This window comes from Myxocyprinus asiaticus, chromosome 25, assembly GCF_019703515.2.
Source record: "Myxocyprinus asiaticus isolate MX2 ecotype Aquarium Trade chromosome 25, UBuf_Myxa_2, whole genome shotgun sequence".
Lineage (NCBI taxonomy): Eukaryota > Metazoa > Chordata > Actinopteri > Cypriniformes > Catostomidae > Myxocyprinus > Myxocyprinus asiaticus.
In genome coordinates, this window is record NC_059368.1 from 13,872,978 (window position 1) to 13,895,599 (window position 22,622).

At 37.1% G+C, this 22,622-nt stretch overlaps 1 protein-coding gene across 3 annotated transcripts in view; it reads right to left on the reverse strand.

The window, feature by feature from the left end:
- LOC127415955 (myomegalin-like) overlaps positions 1–10,632 on the reverse strand; it is a 101,963-nt gene extending 91,331 nt beyond the window's left edge. For 2 of the 3 annotated variants that reach the window (XM_051655009.1, XM_051655007.1), the window contains exon 1: positions 2,760–2,950. In XM_051655009.1, coding sequence (XP_051510969.1) covers positions 2,760–2,766 — 7 coding nt within the window. In that variant the 5' untranslated portion in view covers positions 2,767–2,950. Of the gene's footprint in view, positions 1–2,759; positions 2,951–10,540 lie in introns of those variants that run through there. The other variant, XM_051655008.1, reaches the window with a different exon arrangement.
- Positions 10,633–22,622: the final 11,990 nt, after the last annotated feature.

The following is a 22,622-nucleotide window of genomic DNA, read 5'->3' on the forward strand; positions in this document are numbered from 1 at the left end:
CTGAAATATACAACAAAAAAATATACATTTGCCCCTTGCAACTGTTGCATCGTTTCTGTAGTACAGGCTAGACAAGTCCAGGGCCATTTCAATCTCTGAAGGGGAAAACCATGTCGTTGTCTTTTTCCATACAATGAAAGTACTGTAAATGGTAACTTGTATGGGTTTTAAACAACATAGAATGGAGTAAATGAACAGAATGTTCATATCCCTTAAAGGTATAGTTCACCCAAAAATTTAAATTCTCTCATAATTTACTCATTCCTCATGCCATCCCAGATGTGTATGACTTTTTTTCTTCTGCAGAACACAAACAAAGATTTTTAGAAGAATATTTCATGCTCTGTGAATGCATCATGTGCTAGGAAGTGTAATCGAGCTTGAAATCATGATGGTGCCAAGAGACTGCAATGTTAAGATGTACAGTGAAAAAAAAAGAGTTATAGTTTGATCTGTTATCACCCAAAACCAACTGGATAGCTTCACAAGACGTGGATTAAACCACTGGAGTCTAATGGCTTACTTTTAAGCTGCCTTTATGTGCTTTTTCTGGTGCTTCAAATTTTTTTGGTCACCATTCACTTGCATTTTATGGACCTACAGAGCTGAACATATTCTTTTAAAAAATTTAATTTGTTCTGCATAAGAAATAAAGTCATACACATCTGGGGTGGCATGAGGGTGAGTAAATGATGAGAGAATTTTCATTTTGGGGTGAACTATTCCTTTAACAAAGTGATGACAGCACACCTGGCCATTTTTACTGCCTGTCTCTGGTGTTAATAGATGACAAATACTACCTTTGTACCACCTTACACAAAACAGATTAATGGCTCTTATTTCATACATTATAATGTAAAAAAATAAATAAATTAAACATTGCAGCTTTGACTGAGACAAACTATATAAGCAAAGTGTGCAGTGCTCAGTAAAGCAGACTTCCTCCAAACATTAATATTTAACCTCCAAAACCCATTCTTATTGATTAGCACCCACAGGCTCTACAATGCAGCTCAGATTACAAATAATCAGCTCAAACTGATTCAAGAAGGACATTTGAGACTCATTTTCCACATGCACTTAGTGCTTGAGCACTTATATATCCAGAATCCAGCCAGACAGACAGATAGACAGTTAGACTGATAGAGAGAGAGACAGACAGAAAGTTAGACCTGTATTGTGTTTCCATCAATTGTATTAGTAGCATACATATGACATTAACTGTTGTCATGAGACAGCTAAGAATCAGCTGTTTGTTTCTGTATTAGTTTATGGCTAAATTTAAATAAGTGACACTATAATACGTAATAGTGTAGGCTCATGCTTTCACATGTCTCAAATACCACAGGCATCCAACTGCAATTGTCTTGTTTTAAATAGCTAACTCTAAGATCTAAACTGAATTTAAGAAGGACATTGCCATCGTCATTCTTACTGCTTTGCCAGAAAAAAACACCCATTCTGAATCCAGTTAAATGTCCATGCATTCATTTAACTTTTCAATACCATGCCCAAAAAATATACAGTCCCTTCCTGAAGACCCATTAGATAATGAGTATCACACATGAGCTATTAACACTTATCATATAAATGGGCTCAGACAATAACACAGGCCAGTCATAGTGTGATAGATGGGGGCGTTAAATTTCCTCACTTTGATCTCCAAGACAAAGAAGCTGTTTTAGAGCAGGCCTAATTTACATGATGCACATCAAACCACTTAAAAGGTCTCCAAGTCTCCAAAGAGCAAAATAACATTAATCTCACATTGCATTACAGCCCCACAGAGACATCTTCAACAGAAATGTTGAGCAGGCAAAGGGAACATTAACAGATGGGTTTCAATTCACAGCTGACTGAGGAGGACTGCTGAGGGTGTCAACAACTTCAACATGTCAGCAGGATCCACCCACTAAGGTGCACATTATCGAGGGGGATGGGCCTATGTTAATGAGTTATTAGCATTTCCCCTTTTGTTTCTGCAAACAGGCACGGTTGCAATAGGATTTCTATAGTAAAGGAGCGCTTTCCATCCAGCTTTATCACATGGCAAGTCCAAAACCTTCAGACACCAAGATCCCAGAGTCATGACCACCTGCTCTGGGTCATCCATAGTCACACAGAGCCAACCCCGAAAAACCAACACCCCTACAGTGACAAATGGTCAAATCTTTTGCCCAGATGAGAATGTTGTTATTTAAACAGAGGTATTACATAAATGGAGGGTCATAGTCTAGACTAGAGCAGCTTTTCCCAATCGAGGTCCAAGAGTACACACAACACAGCACATTTTCCATCTCCTTTATCTAACACTCCTGATTCAAATTATTAGTTCACTAGTAGAGTACTTATGAATCAAATTGGGTGTGTCAAATAAGGTGAAAATACAAAACGTGCAGTGTTGGGAGTACTCCAGGACCAGAAATACCGTAGGAAACACTGGTCTATAGCATTTCCATTCCTTAGGAGTTGCATAATAAACAGCTGTTGCAGTTGTACAACAGTAGAATCCAACTTTATTTACTTCTGTATATTGTGCCAATGTAATGATTTGAGGTTTAATGTGAGTCAAGTAAAACAGAGACAGTACCTTCACATTTTTCAAAGTACTGCAATTTCTTTTTAATGCCTGGATTCATATTGTAACATGTAAAAGCACAGAGTTTCATACAAAACAGAACGCAAGCTGTTTTCTCTGAAGTCTTGAAACTTGAAACAGAAGTATATAGTTTCTGCTCTGTCAAAAGCAAATGCCTTACCTGCCATGATACAGAAATCCACTCATCTTCACTGCCTCCAAACCACACGAAAGTTGAAAAAGAACAGACAGGAACAAACTCCACTGCTCAGCTTCTAAATAGGAAAACAGCCAGGCTCTCTACAGCTCTGATCTCAGTCCAGTCTTTTGGAGAAGAACTCTTCAATTCCATAGACCAGACTGGTTAGGAGTCCAACCAAACACAAGCACACACACATACAAAGCTGCTATTTTTCTCTGGACAGCAGGCAGGAGACTGTCATTTGACGTGGCAAGGCCAAACCACGAGTCAGCGAAACACACACAAGGTTGGTAAGTGGTAAACAACGCAGAGGTGAGGGTACACACACACATACCAAGCGCCACTGGCTTGCCCTGAAAGACTGATCTGTTCTTGCAAGCTCAAAGACAGGTTTCTCTGTGTATGTGTGAAGAGGAGGGTGTACAAACCACACATGGCCTTCCTGCCCAGGCATGAGGAGCATCCTTTAAGTTGCAAATGGGCTATTTACCCCTGGCTGTTAGTTGTCTATGGGAGATTGCTGAGAGGAGGAGCCATATTTCTGAGTAAGGGACACAGGTTCAGACAAGTCTGTAGGTAAAACACATGATTTATAAGATTATCTCTTTTCACTGAGAATAGGGAATCTTGCATTGCTAAATTGAAGAAGGCTTTAAAAAAATCCAGTCAAGCTGAAGACATTCAAAAGTATACCTATATACAAAGCACAGGCATAACTGTGGGCTCCTGTCGTGCCTCATGATTATTTATAAAATCTTGAGTGTGTGTGATTCAATTCAAAGTGACTAAAATGGAAATTCCATCACATCTTTCCAGTCAGATGGGGAGTGGCTGATGAGTTGCATAATAAAAGTTTAGTTAGAGGAATATTTACATTATTTTCATATTATTACATGCATTCTCACTGAGTGACTGATATAGCATGTCATTTTATGCATGACTTGTGTGTCACCTATTTGAGAGGTTAAAACACACACACAAACACGCGGCTGTTAAACTAAGCTGAAGAGCCTCAGACCAGTTATGAGAAATTTTTTTCAGAGGTGAAGAATAACTCCAAGTGGAGAGTGAGAAATACCATTCAGTCTGACTCAGGCCGGGCGTTCTGTTTTGTGTTAGCCATGTTATATAATCACAAAATCTTCTTCCCAGTTAAATAATTTACACTGGAATAGTTTACTCAGCATTTGTAGTCAGCTTAATTTACTCCTTATAAAGTCTGTCATGTCTTCTTGCAATGCCAGGGAAATGTAACACATTACTCTTTGAAGAAAAGCCAGCATGTGACTGTGTTCGATCAGATAATCTTGATCTTTAGCTCAATATAATTATTTAAAGTTCAACAACAAAAAAAAAAAAATACAAATTTTAGCGTAATTTTCTCATCTTCATGTTGTTGCAAACCTGTATGACTTTCTTTTTTTCTGTAGAATACATGAGAAATTTTGAAAAATGCTGCTTTTTCCCATACAATGAAAGTGAATGGTGACTGAAGTTGTCAATCACTAACATTCTACCTAACATCTCTTTTGGTGTTTCACAGAAGACAAAAAGCCATATAGTTTTGGAGAGCATGATCTCATACAAATTCTGTGTTACACAGAATTATGGGTTACACGTAACGCAGCAGTTCCAAAGTGCACGTCCACTGAGTGCCGCTAAAAGCGAGTTAGATGTTCTCCCAAATAGATTAGGTTTTTAAGGTTTTGGCTTGACTGAGTTTTAAATCAACAAAACCTACAGTACCTCCCTACCCTAAATCTTAAACATAACCCTTAGTGTCATAAAAAAGCAAATATGACATGAAAAATGCAATTGGTGAAGGACTCCGGTACTGTGCATCGCAACTGCAATGCTCTATCAGTTAGCTACAGCGCAATTTGATCACACTCATATAAACTTGTAAAAGTAGTAGTTACAAATCATGTAATATAGTAAGTACTGGAAACGTTTTGATGTCTGAAACCGTTGCGCACCGTCTCCAGGATGCGAGCGGGGTCCGAGTTGGGGTGGCGAGTTGGGGTGGCAAGTGGGGTGGCAAAGCTCATTTCTAGGGTGGCAGCTGCCACACCATTTACAAAGAATACTACAGCTTGAGCAAAGAAGGTGACACAGAAGTCAGGTAGTGTATATAAGTGCCTACATAAGGACACATGTCTAACCACTTGACTCTCTATCTGATGCATCATAATAAAATTCTGGATTCCAAGGACCAAGATCCTTGAATTGCTGCAGGTTGTGAAACCACACTTTCAGAGGGCCACAAGAAGAAACTATGCCTTAAGTCCAGCAGTGCAGTTCTTAGAAATATGTAAATGAATGAATTTTACACTTACATTGTGCTTTTCTGACACTATACTCAAAGTACTGCAGATATGTTGCATATACTGTATGTACAGTACAGACAACATTTTATATCAGTGAAAACCATTAACATGCATATTGTTTTTTTCATATATTGCCATATGCGAAATTACTCTTTGGAAAATGTTGTAACAAAGATATTCGCTTGTAAATAATAAATAATAAAATAACTCACCTTTTCTATGTGGAAACGAAGCCAATCCTGTATTCCAAACGGCATAAATAATGCCTTCGGAGGGTACTTCGAAGGGAGAAAAATTGTGACAGTCATGCTGGAAGATCGTTTCACACTGAATTTCCAATAAAAATAACTTTGAGCACCACAACATTCAATATCTTTGTTACAACTTCAAGCCTTTCAAAGCTCTCAGAGTGGATGGTGAAGTATTTGAAAGGAATAGGACATAGGGGTTATAACTCTGAATAGAACACACCCCAGCTGCGGCGAAATCAATGACGTCGACACCACAAACTAACAAGGAACTATGCTTCAAACCACAGGTGGAGAGCAGTAGTTCCAACTACACAACTTTGCGACGCTGTTTGCGAATGTTCGTTGAACTATGTTGGTGACGATGAAACTTGCGACCATAGTTCGCTAATAATGCTTTTGGGAAACGCATCCCAGGTTGGTTTTGGAACAACATGAGGATGAGTAGACGATGACAGAATTTTCATTTCGGGTGAACTATCCTTTTAAGGTGCTTTGAGATTCAAGGTGACAACATCTCCATTTATTAAAGGTGCACCCACAAACTTTTTGCTCATGTCATCTTGGACTTACAGTGACACCTACTTATTTAAAAATCAATTGCTTTCAGGTACAGGTACAAAAAAATCACTATTTACAATCAGCCATGATTAATTTAATCCAAGAGTGAAAGTGTCCAATAACACAGTGGTTACTGAGATTAAGCGAGTAGTATCCATCTGGTCATGTGATTCTAAAATGACTGCCTCCATGAGGGCGCCCCTGCCCCTAAACAGCTTTTATAAGGTTACTGATATGATAAGAGTCCTCATCTCATGTGAGTGGTCATGATTTTATACATATGTTTCAAAATTACAATTCATTTCTTTAGGAGTAAAACTTTTTTAATGGGGAAAAAATGTATGAATACACCTTTAATAACATTTAATTTGACAGATGCTTTTTACATTCAAGGTATATATTTCACCAGTAGGCCAATGTATGTCCCCTGGCAATCATAACCATCATGTTGTGTCTATCACCATCATTTGAAGTCAAGGAATATTAAATAATCAAAAGTCTTTGAAACGGAATATACCCAAGAAAAATCGGACATCTCGGCCTGGATGAAGGAGCACCACCTGCAACTCAACCCAGCCAAGACTGAACTCCTTGTCTTTCCAGCCAACCCTGCTGTTGAACACAACATCACCGTGCAGCTGGGTGCAACTACAGTAACACCTTCCAAATCGGTCAGAAATCTAGGGGTAACCATCGACAACAGACTAAATTTCACAGACCACATCTCAAAGACCGCAAGATCATGTAGATTTACACTCTACAATATCAGGAAGATAAGACCCTTCCTCTCTGAACATGCCACACAACTGCTTGTCCAGTCACTGGTCATAACTAGACTGGACTACTGTAATGCTCTCATTGCAGACCTCCCTGCATGTGCAATTAGACCCCTCTAAATGATCCAGAATGCAGCAGCATGTCTGGTCTTTAATGAACCAAAGTGAGCACGTTACACCACTCCTTGTCTCTCTCCACTAGCTGCCGGTTGATGCACGTATCAAATTCAAGGCTCTGATGCTGGCATACAGAACAGTCACTGGGTCTGCTCCAGCACATCTAAAATAATTTATGCAGAGCTACGCGCCCACTAGAAGCCTGCGGTCGGCTAAGGAACATCGCCTTGTTGTACCAACACAAAGAGGCACAAGGACTTTCAGCTTCATCGTACCACGTTGGTGGAACGACCTTCCCAACTCCATCCGTGAAGCTGACTCACTCTCTGTCTTCAAAAAATGACTAAAAACACATCTTTTCCATGAGCACTTAACCAGTCATTAAAAAAATAATAAATAAAATTAATATTTCTGTTGCACTTTATTCTGTTTTGAATACTTTTATGATGCTAGTGATACTCTGTAATACAGCACTTTTTATACCACTGTCTCCTAAGATGATTCGCTTTTGTTTTCCTCTTTTGTAAGTCGCTTTGTATAAAAGTGTCTGCCAAATGAATAAATGTAAATGTAAATGTAAATGTAAAAATGTGAAATGTGTGGAAACACTCACAATCACACTACAGTTGAGTATATTTTCAAAAACCGATAAAGAGGTAGTGTGTCTAACCCAGGAGCCAATGTGACCCTGTAATTACCACTGAGACTACACAGTGTTCCCACCCTTCAATCTAAATCCCGTGTATGAACAGCTGCCCAGAGCCAGCTGCTGGATGTACGACTGATGGAGAACCACAAGTCACACAGGACTCTAGAACTAAACCACAAACAGTTTGTTTCATATCAGAAAAGTGGATTCTTTCATAGTGAACATTTCACCCCAGAGAGCAGGTGAAACACCGTAACAGCTACAACATCTCTATTTATAGACTATTTTAGATGTATAACAATTGAGCACTCTTTTTTCCCCCCATAATACTTTCAAAACATAAACTGAGTGGAATTTTGGAAACATTACATCTTCTTTTGAGAGGCTATGACCTCATAATAAACGTGTTATGGTTACATTTACTGCCTATTACACGGTATTTGAGAGGGCACACTCTGCCTGTTATTAAGGCTAATAATTTAATAGGTGGAATTGTTCACACTGCTATGTCTACTAGACAATGTATTTCTAGCATGACAGGGAACTTTTGGGTTACCATCTGTGTGGAAAGATTCCCATGCAATTCTCTCACTGTGAACAGACAGGCTGATTGGAAACAGGACACATCCTTTATTGTATACAGTGCATCCGGAAAGTATTCACAGCGCTTCACTTTTTCCACATTTTGTTATGTTACAGCCTTATTCCAAAATGGATTAAATTCATTATTTTCCTCAAATTTCTACAAACAATACCCCATAATTACAACGTGAAAGAAGTTTGTTTGAAATCTTTGCAAATTTATTAATAATAAAAAACGGAAAAAAATCACATGTACATAAGTATTCACAGCCTTTGCCATGACACTCAAAATTGAGCACAGGTGCATCCTGTTTCCACTGATCATCCTTGAGTTGTTTCTACAACTTGATTGGAGTCCATCTGTGGTAAATTCAGTTGATTGGACATGATTTGGAAAGGCACACACCTGTCTATATAAGGTCCCACAGTTAACAGTGCATGTCAGAGCACAAACCAAGCCATGAAGTCCAAGGAATTGTCTGTAGACCTCCGAGACAGGATTGTATCGAGGCACAGATCTGGGGAAGGGTACAGAAAAATTTCTGCAGCATTGAAGGTCCCAATGAGCACAGTGGCCTCCATCATCCGTAAATGGAAGAAGTTTGGAACCACCAGGACTCTTCCTAGAGCTGGCCGCCCGGCCAAACTGAGCAATCAGGGGAGAAGGGCCTTCGTCAGGGAGGTGACCAAGAACCCGATGGTCAGTCTGACAGAGCTCCAGCATTTCTCTGTGGAGAGAGGAGAACCTTCCAGAAGAAAAACCATCTCTGCAGCACTCCACCAATCATACCTGTATGGTAGATTGGCCAGACGGAAGCCACTCCTCAGTAAAAGGCACATGACAGCCCGTCTGGAGTTTGCCAAAAGGCATCTGAAGGACTCTCCGACCATGAGAAACAAAATTCTCTGGTCTGGTGAAACAAAGATTGAACTCTTTGGCCTGAATGGCAAGCATCATGCCTGGAGGAAACCAGGCACCGCTCATCACCTGGCCAATACCATCCCTACAGTGAAGCATGGTGGTGGCAGCATCATGCTGTGGGGATGTTTTTCAGCGGCAGGAACTGGGAGACTAGTCAGGATCAAGGGAAAGATGAATGCAGCAATGTACAGAGACATCCTTGATGAAAACCTGCTCCAGAGCGCTCTGGACCTTAGACTGGGGCAAAGGTTCATCTTCCAACAGGACAACGACCCTAAGCACACAGCCAAGATAACAAAGGAGTGGCTACGGGACAACTCTGTGAATGTCCTTGAGTGGCCCAGCCAGAGCCCAGACTTGAACCCGATTGAACATCTCTGGAGAGATCTGAAAATGGCTGTGCACCGACGCTCCCCATCCAACCTGATGGAGCTTGAGAGGTCCTGCAAAGAAGAATGGGAGAAACTGCCCAAAAATAGGTGTGCCAAGCTTGTAGCATCATACTCAAAAAGACTTGAGGCTGTAATTGGTGCCAAAGGTGCTTCAACAATGTACTGAGCAAAGGCTGTGAATACATATGTACATGTGATTTAAAAAAAAAAATAAATAAAAAATGTAATAAATTTGCAAAGATTTCAAAAATGTCTTTCATGTTGTCATTATGGGGTATTGTTTGTAGAATTTTGAGGAAAATAATGAATTTAATCCATTTTGGAATAAGACTGTAACATAACAAAATGTGGAAAAAGTGAAGCGCTGTGAATACTTTCCGGATGCACTGTACATTTGTGTCTGAGTGTCAGGGGAGGGCGGTGATGGACTCTGTAATTAACATTTTCACAAGCTGTTAATGAAAATGTTTAACTCCTACAATTCCTTCCAAAGAGTCCAACAGAAACAGCAGAATTAGAAGCAGATGCAATATTATGTCATTTACAATTAGAGAGTTATTAGGAAGCAGATGCAATTTTAGGAAAGTAATGATCAGGGTCATATTTAACATTCATCCTCATCAAGCAGTACAAATCTCAACAGAAGTGTAAAACGACATGGAGAGCTGATTGTTCAGCTGCTCTCACACATGCTGTACCATTTACCAGCAATCTTGACAAGAAAATAAATGTGCTCTATAATCTCTATAAACTCTTATTCAAGCACACAACACTTCTAATATGAACACCGTGAAGTCCTATAATCTATTATGCTCCTCTGATAACTTAGTTTAAACATATTTTAATTGTACATTTGGCTCTTTGGGTGGTAAAAACAAACGTGATGATACAGATGGACAGGTGATTTATAGCAGATACCTGCATTTACTTATGAACACATGGTGTAGAGAGGTCTGTTGTGATTCCTATGGACATTATTTTGTTCATTAACCCTTTGTAGCTTATAAAACAGACAGTCTTTAACTGTGTCCTTATGGACACACACGAACCAGCTGCTCACCATTACAAACAATGTTTAATTATTTCAACTTATTTATAATATAAATATATAGCCTAAATTTAAGACCAACATGAATTTTAAATGTATTCCCAGATTTCATCGAGGACTTATAAGGACTGGTCATACCTCTCAACAGCTCTCTTGTATCGCTCATCAGACGCTGCCAAGTCCAGTCCATCTCTCAGGCGCCTCCTTGAATCCACAATGTCGCGTGTGATCAAACCATCAAATTACGGTCAAATTTATCACATTTGTCATTATATTGCAGATGCCAGACTCTCGTGGCTTCGAATGCAATGGATGGATGCGCAGTTCATTGTCACTGGTTTGTGTGCATAACCCCCCCGCGGTCCAAAACAGTGCTGGCAGCGCTCCGGAAATCGCACGCGTCAGAAGATGAGCAGCAGCGGGAGAGCACCATATATCAAGAGTCTCGTGCTGATGCTTCAGAGGGGTGCAGTCATCACCTAATGTATCATGTGCTTTTGTTTGCAGCTAATATTTGCACCTATTATTGCGAATTATCTACTGAGGTTTTTAGTCAAAATCATGTTGTAAATATTAAAATATTAGGCTAATGAGTAGGCCAGATAGACTAATGTATTGTTTCTATGGTGGTAACCTGGTATTAACAGCTACTATCATTAAATAATAATAATAAACATCTGAAATCTTCTTACACCATTTGAAGTATAACCAATATTAAAGTATTATGATTTTACAGGAATAAAAATGACTGGAGTAAATATTGTATTTTGGCAAAAGCTATGCTACCATGCTAAATTTGTGAAAGCGCCAGTATAGCTTTAACAAAGAGGTGGCCATTTATTTACATTACATAATTTGATTGAAGTAATGTGTCAGGTACAAGTTCAGTTCAATTGACATCATTTGTTGCTTAATTTTGATTATCAACAAAGTCATTTAGACTTAAAAAATTTAATTTAGTTGTTGTTTAGCCAAAAAATTATGAGACACTACTACATTGGAAGTAAATTGTGCTAGCGTTCGAAGGGTGTAGAGGGTGAAATATGTTTGCTCATATTTTTGTTAAAGCTCTTTCATGAATTATTCCTTAAAAGTTTATTATTTAACCTATAAAGCTGTCTTAATATTATTTCTTGTGGTGGGACTATTCTAGGTGGAAGCACTTCTTCCACCGACGTCATTCTTGTTGTTCTCAAAGGTAACATCATGAACATCACTGACATCATAAAGGTATGCAAACAACAGGGAGACAGATTTATGTTCTGCTGATTTAAAGCAACAGTCCAATAAAATCCCCAATCAGCAAAAGTTCCATGTAAACTAGAAGATTATGTCACCACCGTTTTTGGTATCCTTGCGCAGACATCTTGCAAAAGTTACCGGGATTACATGGTTCTCGGCGTTACGTCATCATAACAACAAAGTTGAAATATTGTATAGACATGGTTAGTAAGCGATTTTATGACACTAGAATCATGTGCATGTAACCGGTCCTGCTCGACCCGCTCCAAGCAGGATTCAAATCGGCGTCAGCCAGCATGGGAGGCAATGTAACGGGAGCCAGCTGGTACGTGATAGCTGTGCGGAATGTGTAAACCTCACTCCCCTGGCTTCAAGAGGGGCACTAGTGACTGACGCTAGAGGCTGTAGCCTTTAGACTCATTATTAGCGTGCCCGCCTCATATGTTGCTGACGCTGGTTCGATTCCCGCTCGGAGTGGGTCAAGCAGGACCGGTTACAGTGGTGCCGTGACCTGAATGAGAGTGAGATTTAGGGGGGTGAGTGTAATGGGAGCCAGCTGGTACGTGATAGCTGTGCGGAATGTGTAAACCTCACTCCCCTGGCCTCAAGAGTGGCACTAGTGACTGACACTAGAGGCTGTAGCCTGCCTGCCTACTATGTTGGCTGACGCCAGTTCGATTCCCGCTCGGAGTGGGTCGAGCAGGACCAGTTATATGAACACGTATGATGTTTAACTTTTGTGGATATAATTTTTGAAGTGGTGCATATTTAACATTTTGTTTACTGGCCTTCTTTACTTCTACTGTAAGTGCCTTATTGGACATGCAATTTTATTTATCCATATTTATATATTTAAAGAACAAGGATAATCAACATTATGTGGTAATCAACTTTTTTTTGTAATAAACATTATGCCACAAATGCTGTCGATATAGATTCACTTGTATTAGACTAGAAACATTCCTTTTAAAACTGATGAATGTAAATTTTTCTTTGTTAAAATACTTTCTCCTATCACATCTTAATATGTAGAGACAACTAAACCATTAGTAGGTTGATTTCCCAGAAAAGTGTAAACACTGTGCCCCTGTAGCTCTTTCCAAAATCGCTCTGTTTGGTAATGTCATCAACGCTAAATAGACCTTATTCACAGCAGCGCCATCTTTGAATTTTAACGGGAATGACAATGAGGCTGTACTGCAGTTTAAAGTGTTTTTGGATCGTTCAGCAGACAAAACATTGATAAATATTTTTCCAAGAACATTCTGTAGACAAAAAAGCTCCAGACAACATGAGTTGTGAAAAAATCAGATGTGATCTAGGAGCTTTATTCAGCTTTATACCGTGCGTGCCATTGAAGAGGTGGTAAGTCCATAACAGCCTCATTTTCATTCCCATTAAAAATCAAAGATGGCGGTACTGTGAATAAGTCAATGGCTGTGTCTCGTTTGGAAGGATGCGTCCTCCGGAGGTCGCATTTGTCGGCCGCATACGTCATCGAGGCTGTCTTGTTTCAGAAAAGCAAGTAGAACACTTCGAATGCGACCTTCTTTCACGGGAATTTGGAGGATGCATGAGGTGTATCCTTCGTGGGCACTCATAACCCACAATTCTTTGCTTCAACAAAAACGTCTAAAACAAATGACGCCAATTTGCCCGTAAATATGATGTTCAAATGCAAGGAATGTTAATTCCCAAGTTGAAGTACCTCAGTAGATGGGTGCAGAGTATATAATATGTATAGAATTATAGTAATATATAATTAAAATAAAGTATTAGACTAAAAGTACACCTGTAAAATCTATTTTCTTTTCTCTTTACATCATTATAACTCTCCTAAAATGTACCTCACACATTCCCTTCCAAAGGGACTTTGTTCCCTTCTCACTCAAAGCACTTGCGCTTGTTAAAGAGTGGCGTGCTGTCATAGCAACCATGTTACGTTCCGTTTCCCTTTGTCCTACGAAGGACGTCTCGTTTAAACGAGGCTTGTTTAAAGGAGGACACTCGGTATACTGCAGCCTTAAAAGGACGCGTCCTACCTAGCATGCAGCCTTCCAAATGAGACACAGCCAATGGCGTGAGTTTGGGGCAGGTCTATCTGTTTTTTCAACCAATGGCAGATGGAGGGTGTATTCGGAAATCTGTTTGAAAACAATGTTGTTGTTTTTTTGCATTTCTGTTGGCTAGCCAGGTAAGTTTTCGTTTAGTTTGCCTTAACCCCAGGTTTTTGGTATCATGAAAGATGGTCAGCTTTTAGCTGTGTTTATCACCATAGCAACTTAAGCTACACTAACATTGTAGCAGGTTTCCTTCTGGATTACAGATCGCTAACAGATGCTGAACCAATCAGCTATGAGTAAAATGACATCTCTGATGCAATTAAATCACTCCCCTGTGTTTCTTAAAGCACACTTTACAAATAAAATCTTAGAAATCCACAGAATCGACTCTTCATGATAAATGATTTATATGAGAATCTAAATGTAGATTTTCAGCAGATAGTGTTTTATTTGATTTAAAATGTAATTGCTTTTCATTTACCCTCTTTAGCCATAGCAAAAAATATCTTTTAAAATATAAACATAATATATTTGGCTATCTATAAAACAGCCAGTAAGATGGATTAATATGATACCTGCAAAAAATAATAGTTTTTAAAATATTAAAAGCTCAAGATTGCTATGGAAAGGGGCGAATGCCTCCCAAACCTCTTCTTTCTTTCATGGACTCGAGATGAACATACAGTATTTTACTTGAAGTTATAATAATATAAGCAATAAGCAATATAAGCAGTACACAAAATAAGTCTTTTATAAAAAGAACAAATACGTCTTATTATTGCATACCAAGTTTTTTGCATACAGTATACCAAGTGCTCACATTTTAATTAATAAATAGTAGCCGATTTTATGCTTTTTATTTTTGCTAAAGACAATGTTCAAATTGTACATCAAGAAAAAAAAAAAGAAAAGAAAAATAAAGACACTTTTATTTTGAATAACCATATCAAATAACCATTCACAACATATTCTATAAATAACATGTGTAATTCATTACATGTTATATTTTATTTCAAATAAAGAGGAAAGAAAGTTAAGGCATCACCTCATCACCTAAACACTTTTTTTATATATTAAATGAGATAGGACATCATACCTCATATTTTAACTAATTTTGTTCAAAAATCAAGAGTCTGAAGGAAACAATCTACCTAAATTACACTGTAAAAAATGTCTGTAATTTTAACAGTAAAAGACTGTAAAAATGCTACAGAAAAAAACGTTAATTGATTAGCGAGTATTAACTGTAAAATATACAGTACATCTTTTTAAATATATTTTAAAAGACAAAGTAGTTTTTAAGTATGATTTTCCTGTATAATTAATGGTAAAAATGTACATTATGTTTAACAAGAGAGTACATACTTTTTACTGTAAATTATTGTTAAAATTACAGTAAAAACACTATTCCTACAATTCCCTGCATGACCCATCATATTTCATTATATTTTATGGGAATAGTTATGTTTCTTCTTATTTTTAATATCAGTTATGTACTTTGGGGTGTTCTGTTTTATATTTGATGTAGTTTAGTTAATGTTTGCTGCATTATATTAATTTCACATGTGTTACCCTGATGGTGTTTAGTGTTTGTGTGAGTGACACTGAGCACTGTCTCTAGATGTTTATTGGTCATTGCTCCTGGAAGAGCCATTATTGATGAACTTCATGTCATCATGTGCTCTTCTGTAGTTTTTATGGTGATTAACATTACCCTATAAAGTAAAAAGCAGATTTGTACAGTTTCAGAAGGCTAATGTCAAGTTTATGACGTTTTTTTTTCTTTTTCACAGTGCCAGTGTGGTCATGTAAATTACAACAGTATTTTTTACATAATTATTCTGGCAACCACAGCTGCCAGTTTTTTTTTTTTTTTTTAAAGAGAATTTTTGTTTTTATATAGTGTAATGTATAATATTTTTTAGCAAATCCCATTTATGTTCACATTCCAGACTTTTATTATTAATTTTAAATGTTACATTCTCCATTTGGTATATTTCTGAAATCATTTCTCTCCATCTTTGAATTTGTGGGGGTTTAAGATAATCTGTTTCAAAGCTGCTATTCTGATTACCCTAAATATATTTTGTTCAGTTTTATTCATTTTACCCAAAATAAGTTTTTCTGGATGAATTTCTCTTGTGCAGTTAAATATTAAATTAACCTGTCTAATCACTTTATTCCAATAAGTTGTCAATTTAGAGCACTCATATAGAATTTGACTGTAATGAGCCTTTTTTTATTTCTTTTACTTTAACTTCTGTTAATAAATATCTTCTTACCGGTAAATAATTAAAAAAATTGTGAATTTGGAAGCTCATACTTTTGCAAGGTTTGAAAAGATATCCATTCCTTTATCAATGAACAGTTGGTGATATCTTTTCAGACCTCTATCTGCCCAAAACGTAAATGTATTATCTAATCTATTTTGCATGAAATCAGGATCTTTAGTAATTTCTTGTAAATTATATCTTAATTTTACTATTTTTCTTTCTTTCTAACCAAATTCTAAAAATACAGTTAATACAAATATTATCAATGGATTCAAATGTGTGGCTTTGTTTGGGTAGGAACAGGGATATACTAATAGGTTCCCCCATTTGATACATTTCCATCTTCCTCCATTTCACTTTAGATTCTTCTTTCATCCAAATATAAATTTGGGATTTTTAGTCCTCCAAGCCTTTTTGACAACTTTGACAAAATTAAGACAAATTCTAGGTTTCCTATCATCCCATATATATTTACAAAGTAGTTTATTCCATTGTCTAAAAACACTTTTTGATATACTAAATGATTTTGAAAAAGGAAGATAAACTTAGGGAGAATATTCATCTTTATAGTCTCTATTCGTTTTGTAATCAATAGTAGCCTATATTTATTTGCAATATTTTTGAATAATATATAAAGTTTTCAATTCAAAGAAATATAAAAGCTTTTACATTTTATATACATTTAAGCTTTTAAAATGAATAAGCCTTTGTGTTCTTGTTGTGGGCCTATATGAGTTCACTTACGCATTGATATACCAGCTGTTTAAGTAGATATATATATATATATATATATATATATATATATATATATATATATATATATATATATATATATATATATTTAAAACAATGTCTTGTGCACAGTTTAAATGAATTTCAATTCTTGTTTTCATAATCATTAGCTTTCAGCAGAGAGATAAATCCCGCTGAATGTCTCGCGAGAAGTGAATCAAGTTCTCTCACACGATTGGTTGTGCGCTGCAAACGTCACTCTTTCGTGTGCACGAGCGCATAAAGTAATTTGTTTGGAAGGCTGCATTCTAGGTAGGACGTGTCCTTTGCATTCTGGAGTATACCGAGTGTCCTCGTTTAAACAAGTCTCATTTAACGAGACGGCCTTCGTAGGACGAACGAAAACGGAACATAACAAGGTTGCTATGACAGCACGCCACTCTTTAACAAGCGCGAGCACGTTGAGTGAGAAGGGAACAAAGTCCCTTTAGAAGGGAATGTATGAGGTACATTTTAGGAGAGTTATAATGATGTAAAGAGAAAAGAAAATAGATTTTACAGGTGTATTTTAGTCTAATACTTTATTTTAATTAAATATTAATATAATTATACATATTATATAGTCTGCACCCATCTACTGAGGTACTTCAACTTGGGAATTAACATTCCTTGCGTTTGAACATCATATTTACGGGCAAATGGCGTCATTTGTTTTTTTTTTTTTTTTTTTTTTTGACATTTCCATTGAAGCAAAGAATTGTGGGTTATGAGTGCCCACGAAGGATACACCTCATGCATCCTCCGAATTCCAGTGAAAGAAGGTCGCATTCGAAGTGACCTACTCGCTTTTCTGAAACGAGACAGCCTCGATGACGACAAATGCGACATCCGGAGGACGCATCCTTCAAAACGAGACACAGCCTTAAGTCAGGATCGACGCCTGAGTTGACGGAGAAAGTTTATGAGCTGCATCATGGTACCAATTAAACCTAATTGGATTGGTTTGAATTTGTCAACCTGAAACCCTGAGTTCGTTCAGAGACCTTCATAATACAGGCCTTGGGGCCCCGTTCTTCGTACATTGATCTGCATTTGTGCCATTAGAAAAGTGAATATGATAGTCCTCTTACATAATAAAAAATCAATTTGGTGGTGCTATGTATTGCAGAAATTACACACTTCGGTTTTAACATGGATTTTAAGAAAATGGGTACAGGTTGAAGAAATTTACAAAAAAACCTTTGAACCAGGAGAGCTACTTTTCCTCATAAAGAAGGGGGTGGAGAAATGGTCACTTTTGGCAGTATTTTGATGATGGAGGACAAAAACCTAAAATAAACTTTCTATGCTCTGCCATACCCATTACTAGTGTGTAATCATGAATTTCTTACATGCAAACAGTGAAAAAATTTAATGAGTTACATAACTGAAGGAACAGCAGTGAAGTGACTCAGAATTCAAATATTGTCCTTTCCTTTATCTCTCACAGGAAGATGGAAATATGTAGGAAGGAAGTGGAAAAATGAAGGATAAAGCCACCTTGCTTCAACAGATCAAAAGAGCACACAGTCATTGGTTTGTAATAGAGGTATGTCAAAGAGCTCAGTTCAGGTCACATCTGGCTCCTTTAGATTTAGAAACCATGCAAAGGCTTTCTTTTGCTTTACGTCATTATTACACTGAAAGGTGTTAAGACCTCTCTCCAAGATAATTACAGACTGTGGTTTCACATGAGTCAGATGAACACTGAGAGGAGAGATTTCAGCATATTTTAGTTCCTCGTTTCTCTCTTTGGTTAACAAGGACACAATTTTCGCTACTGGAGCAACACTTTACTTGAAAAGCATAACTATGTGTTACTAGAAAACCAGTGCATTTATAAAACAAGCTCAACCTTCAAAATTTACTCACAGCAGCATGGAAATAAACAAATTGTTGTCACAGAAACACATGGTACCTGCCACCCACAGATCTCTTAAACCCATAAGACCCTGCACTCTGACCCCAGCTTAGCTGGGATATGTGAAAAAAAAAGAATTTCACTGTATATGTGCAAATGTATAATGTGTGATAAATAAATATAATTATAATTATTATTATTATTATTGTAATTATAATTAATTAAATTATTATAAGTTACTGTAAGAATGCAGGACTTGCTGATTTGCTGAGCATGTGAAGGCCACCTTGTGGCCAGAACTAGGTAAAACACATCATTAGATTCACTGTGACACAGATGCACAAGTCAATTTCCTATATTTCAGTGTCTCTATTACTAATTTCAAACTACCAATTTAAAGTTCACCATTTTAGTTACCAGTAAGAGAAAATGACTTTTTGTGGGTGCAGAGATGAGCATGGAAAAATTGGACGCTCATTCAAGCTCCACATTTAAGCACATCTGAAGAGTAAGAGATGTGTCTTCAGGTTTAAAGTGTATGTAGGTTGTGGAAATGAAATACTGTATATTTGCAAAGTTGACGTGCTGCTCTTTTAGTCTACATTACTACTCTACATTTTTTTTAAAGCAATTTGGTAATTGTTTTACAATTGTATGCATGCAGCTCTTTTACCTCTTATGTTACTTGAGGCCCTGTGGAATATTTGTACTTTTAAAATTATTTTGTCACACTACAAGACCATTTAAAATGACAAAAAAGTTTATTCAAAATGGTGAAAAAACTGAGAAGAAATGGCAACAAGGTATACAATTTCCCTTATACAATCATAGAATTTAAACCTAAAATCTTGATGTCTGGTCCATGGACACATTTTACAACAGCTGCCCATGTTTGTCTGTGTAACATCCTTACACATATAGAAAACAAACATTTTTGACTGAGTGAATGAGTAAGAGGGTTTTTTGGATGAGGGTGATGTCATATAGTAGCCTCTCCCTGTCTTGCCCAGTCATCACTCTGTCCCTCAGTTATCCCCTGGTTTGTTTGGAGCTGTCATAACAGTCTGTAATTCGTCATCCATTCCTCAATGTCTGTGTTAATATTGCACTCTGCCCTCCACGTCCACAGCCTTCCAATTTTTGTTTTTCTAATTATCAATTTGCTCGCTCTTATGGTTACCCCTGAGGGAAGAACCCATGTGGAGGCGAAATGGAGCTCAGAGTTGGCAGAGAGCGAACAAGTCCAGCGCACGAAAAGGGGAAATGCACCAAATTCCAGTCCACTCCCCTCAGAGCAGCAGGGCTGGAGAGCAAGCTGCTGTTCCCTACATGAGAAAAGCCTCATCTGGACAACAAAGCACATTTTTCATTTCTGTTTTCGTTTAACTTTTTTTCATTTCAGTGACAAGAGTATACGTGTCGTTGTCTGACATTAGCACAAATTAATTATATTTATTATTATCAGTCCTGATCATGAAAGATTAATATCCTCAGTGAAAGTAATCCATATGACTCTAGTGGTTTAATCCATGTTTTCAGAAGCGATATGATAAATGTGGGTGAGAAACAAATAAATATTTATGTCCTTTTTTTACATCAATCTCCACTTTCACTTTTTCATTCTTCTTCTTTTGTTTTTGGGGATTCACATTCTTCGTGCATATTGCCACCTACTGGGCAGGGAGGAGAATTTGTAGTAAAAAAGGACTTAAATATTGATCTGATAAATATTGATCATACACATCTGGGATGGCTTGAGGGTGAGTAAGTGATGAGAGAATTTTAATTTTTGGGTGAACTATTTAAGTGATACATTGTAAATCCACCCTGTTCAATTAGTTTAATCCTGTCTAATTTCTGTGTTTGAGGTTGAGGGGGGTAAAGAGCAACAGTTGCCTCTGTTCTCAGTTTATTCTGTCATTATTGAAATAAGCACACAGCCTCCACATGCAACCGCAGTATTTTAATACTACCACAAATCTATTAGAATAGACAGACAAGATGTTAATCTAACACAGGCCTTTCTGAATGCACATGTAAGCGTGTGTTTGTCTCCGTGTGTGTACAGTGTGTTTTCTTGTCTCAGATATCACACCTCTAATTCATATTCATTGATTACAGTAAACAACACAAGTGTAAGAGTGGTCAGTGTTTGTAAAACCACTATTTCTCTTGAGGAATTTCCCATAGTGGGTTGTGATATGATTCCAATTGAAGAAAACAAAATAGAAGTGTTTATATTTATCAATTTGCCAAACGCTTTTATCCAGCGCGACTTAAAGAGCATTCAAGGTATACATGAAATCAAATAATATGTTCCCTGGGAATTTAACCTTTGAACTTGATATACCAGTACTAGCAGCATGTTCTACCAGTTGCTGGAAGAGAAGCTTAATTTCTCGTAACATTCAACTAAAAATAGAGATTACTTTTTAAAGATTAAATTCTTCCCACTCGGTGGACCTGCACAAGCACACCATGTTACTGCATCTGCAAAAGAATATTTCTAACACAACACATGAAAGTGACAGTTGATTTCCTGTGTTCCTAAAACCGATGAATCGGGGGAAACTGAGGGATTACCAAAATGTCACAGGCCCATTGCAGCATAAATCTTGCGAGAAGATATGCTTGAACATTGCGGTGTAATATTTCATTAATCCAAAATGTGGAGGAATGTTTTTATTAAATGCAGACAGATGGTTACTAGGTTCTCCCTTAGTCTAATAGATGAATATGAACCGAGACGTCATGCTCACCTGTGGATTGTGGGGCCCCTTGCTTTCAATGAATGCCAATGTAAAAACATCAACAAACTCAGTTTTAAATACTTGCGCATTTCTTTATGAGCCAAATGATTTACAAGCCTTGCTGGATTCTGGTTAAAGTGCTTTTATTTATTCGTAGACCCTTATAAAGAGCCAGTCCTAAATAAATATACCTTTTTGATTAATAAAGTTAAACAAAGCCTAATAATATCTCAGAAGTCACGTATTGTGCCTTAAAAATTTTAAACAGGTTCCAGATGTTCTGGATATGAGTTACAATGATCAATAAACAGGAATTTGATACAATATACAGTTACAGACATAGAGAATGTTATGGTCTTAATTACTGTGAAAGTGAGAACCCGCTTTGAGCAGTGCAGTTCTCTACATCTGCACCACAATGCCGTTTTTAAAATCCAGTCAATCCCTGTTCTCAAATCAAAGCCTGCAGGCGGGTGACTGGATGTTTTTACAGTTACCCTGTTGATTGTAAATGATTTATTTGTTTGTGCATCTACATTTCAAAAACAAATCATAGCTTATAGTCAGTGCCAGTCAAGCACTCCAGATTAATATTTAAGCTCAGTAATCATACTGAGAATTGACTCTAAAATAACAGTATACAAAACATTATAAAGAGCATGAAGTATTTGTAAAACTATCCTCTTTAAAGTGTTTATTGGGTATGTGTGCCAAATGGGTTCGTATGTGCCAAAGATTTAACTATATACTCTGTGTGAATCTTACAACAGCCAGATGGATGAGAGTCATTTCTCAGTGGCAGGGAGGGCCAGTTATAAGCACTTCCCGCAAAGGGATGGAGGAGGAAATCTCACAATGTCCTAGTCGAAATTTAACAAAAAAGTTATGACTGATTATCATGGAAAAATATTTTTACAACAGCTAATATTGAGCTTACTTGCTTGGGTTAATAATGATCATAGTCTTTCATCACAGCTTTACCACTTAGAACTGGTGTGTTTACACGCTTCACTAAAGTAGTGGGACAAATTCTCCCCCAGAAGGTAGCAAGATGTGACAGAACCTCTCTTTGTTTTTGTCTTTAAAAGACAAGTTTTCACACACACACACACACATATATATATATAAATTCAAAAACAATTAGAATATATAGACTAAATTTTAAAAATATATATTAAAAGCAAATTATATAAAAAAATTAGATGAAAAAAATTATATAATTAAAATATATATATATATATATATACTGTATATATGCTC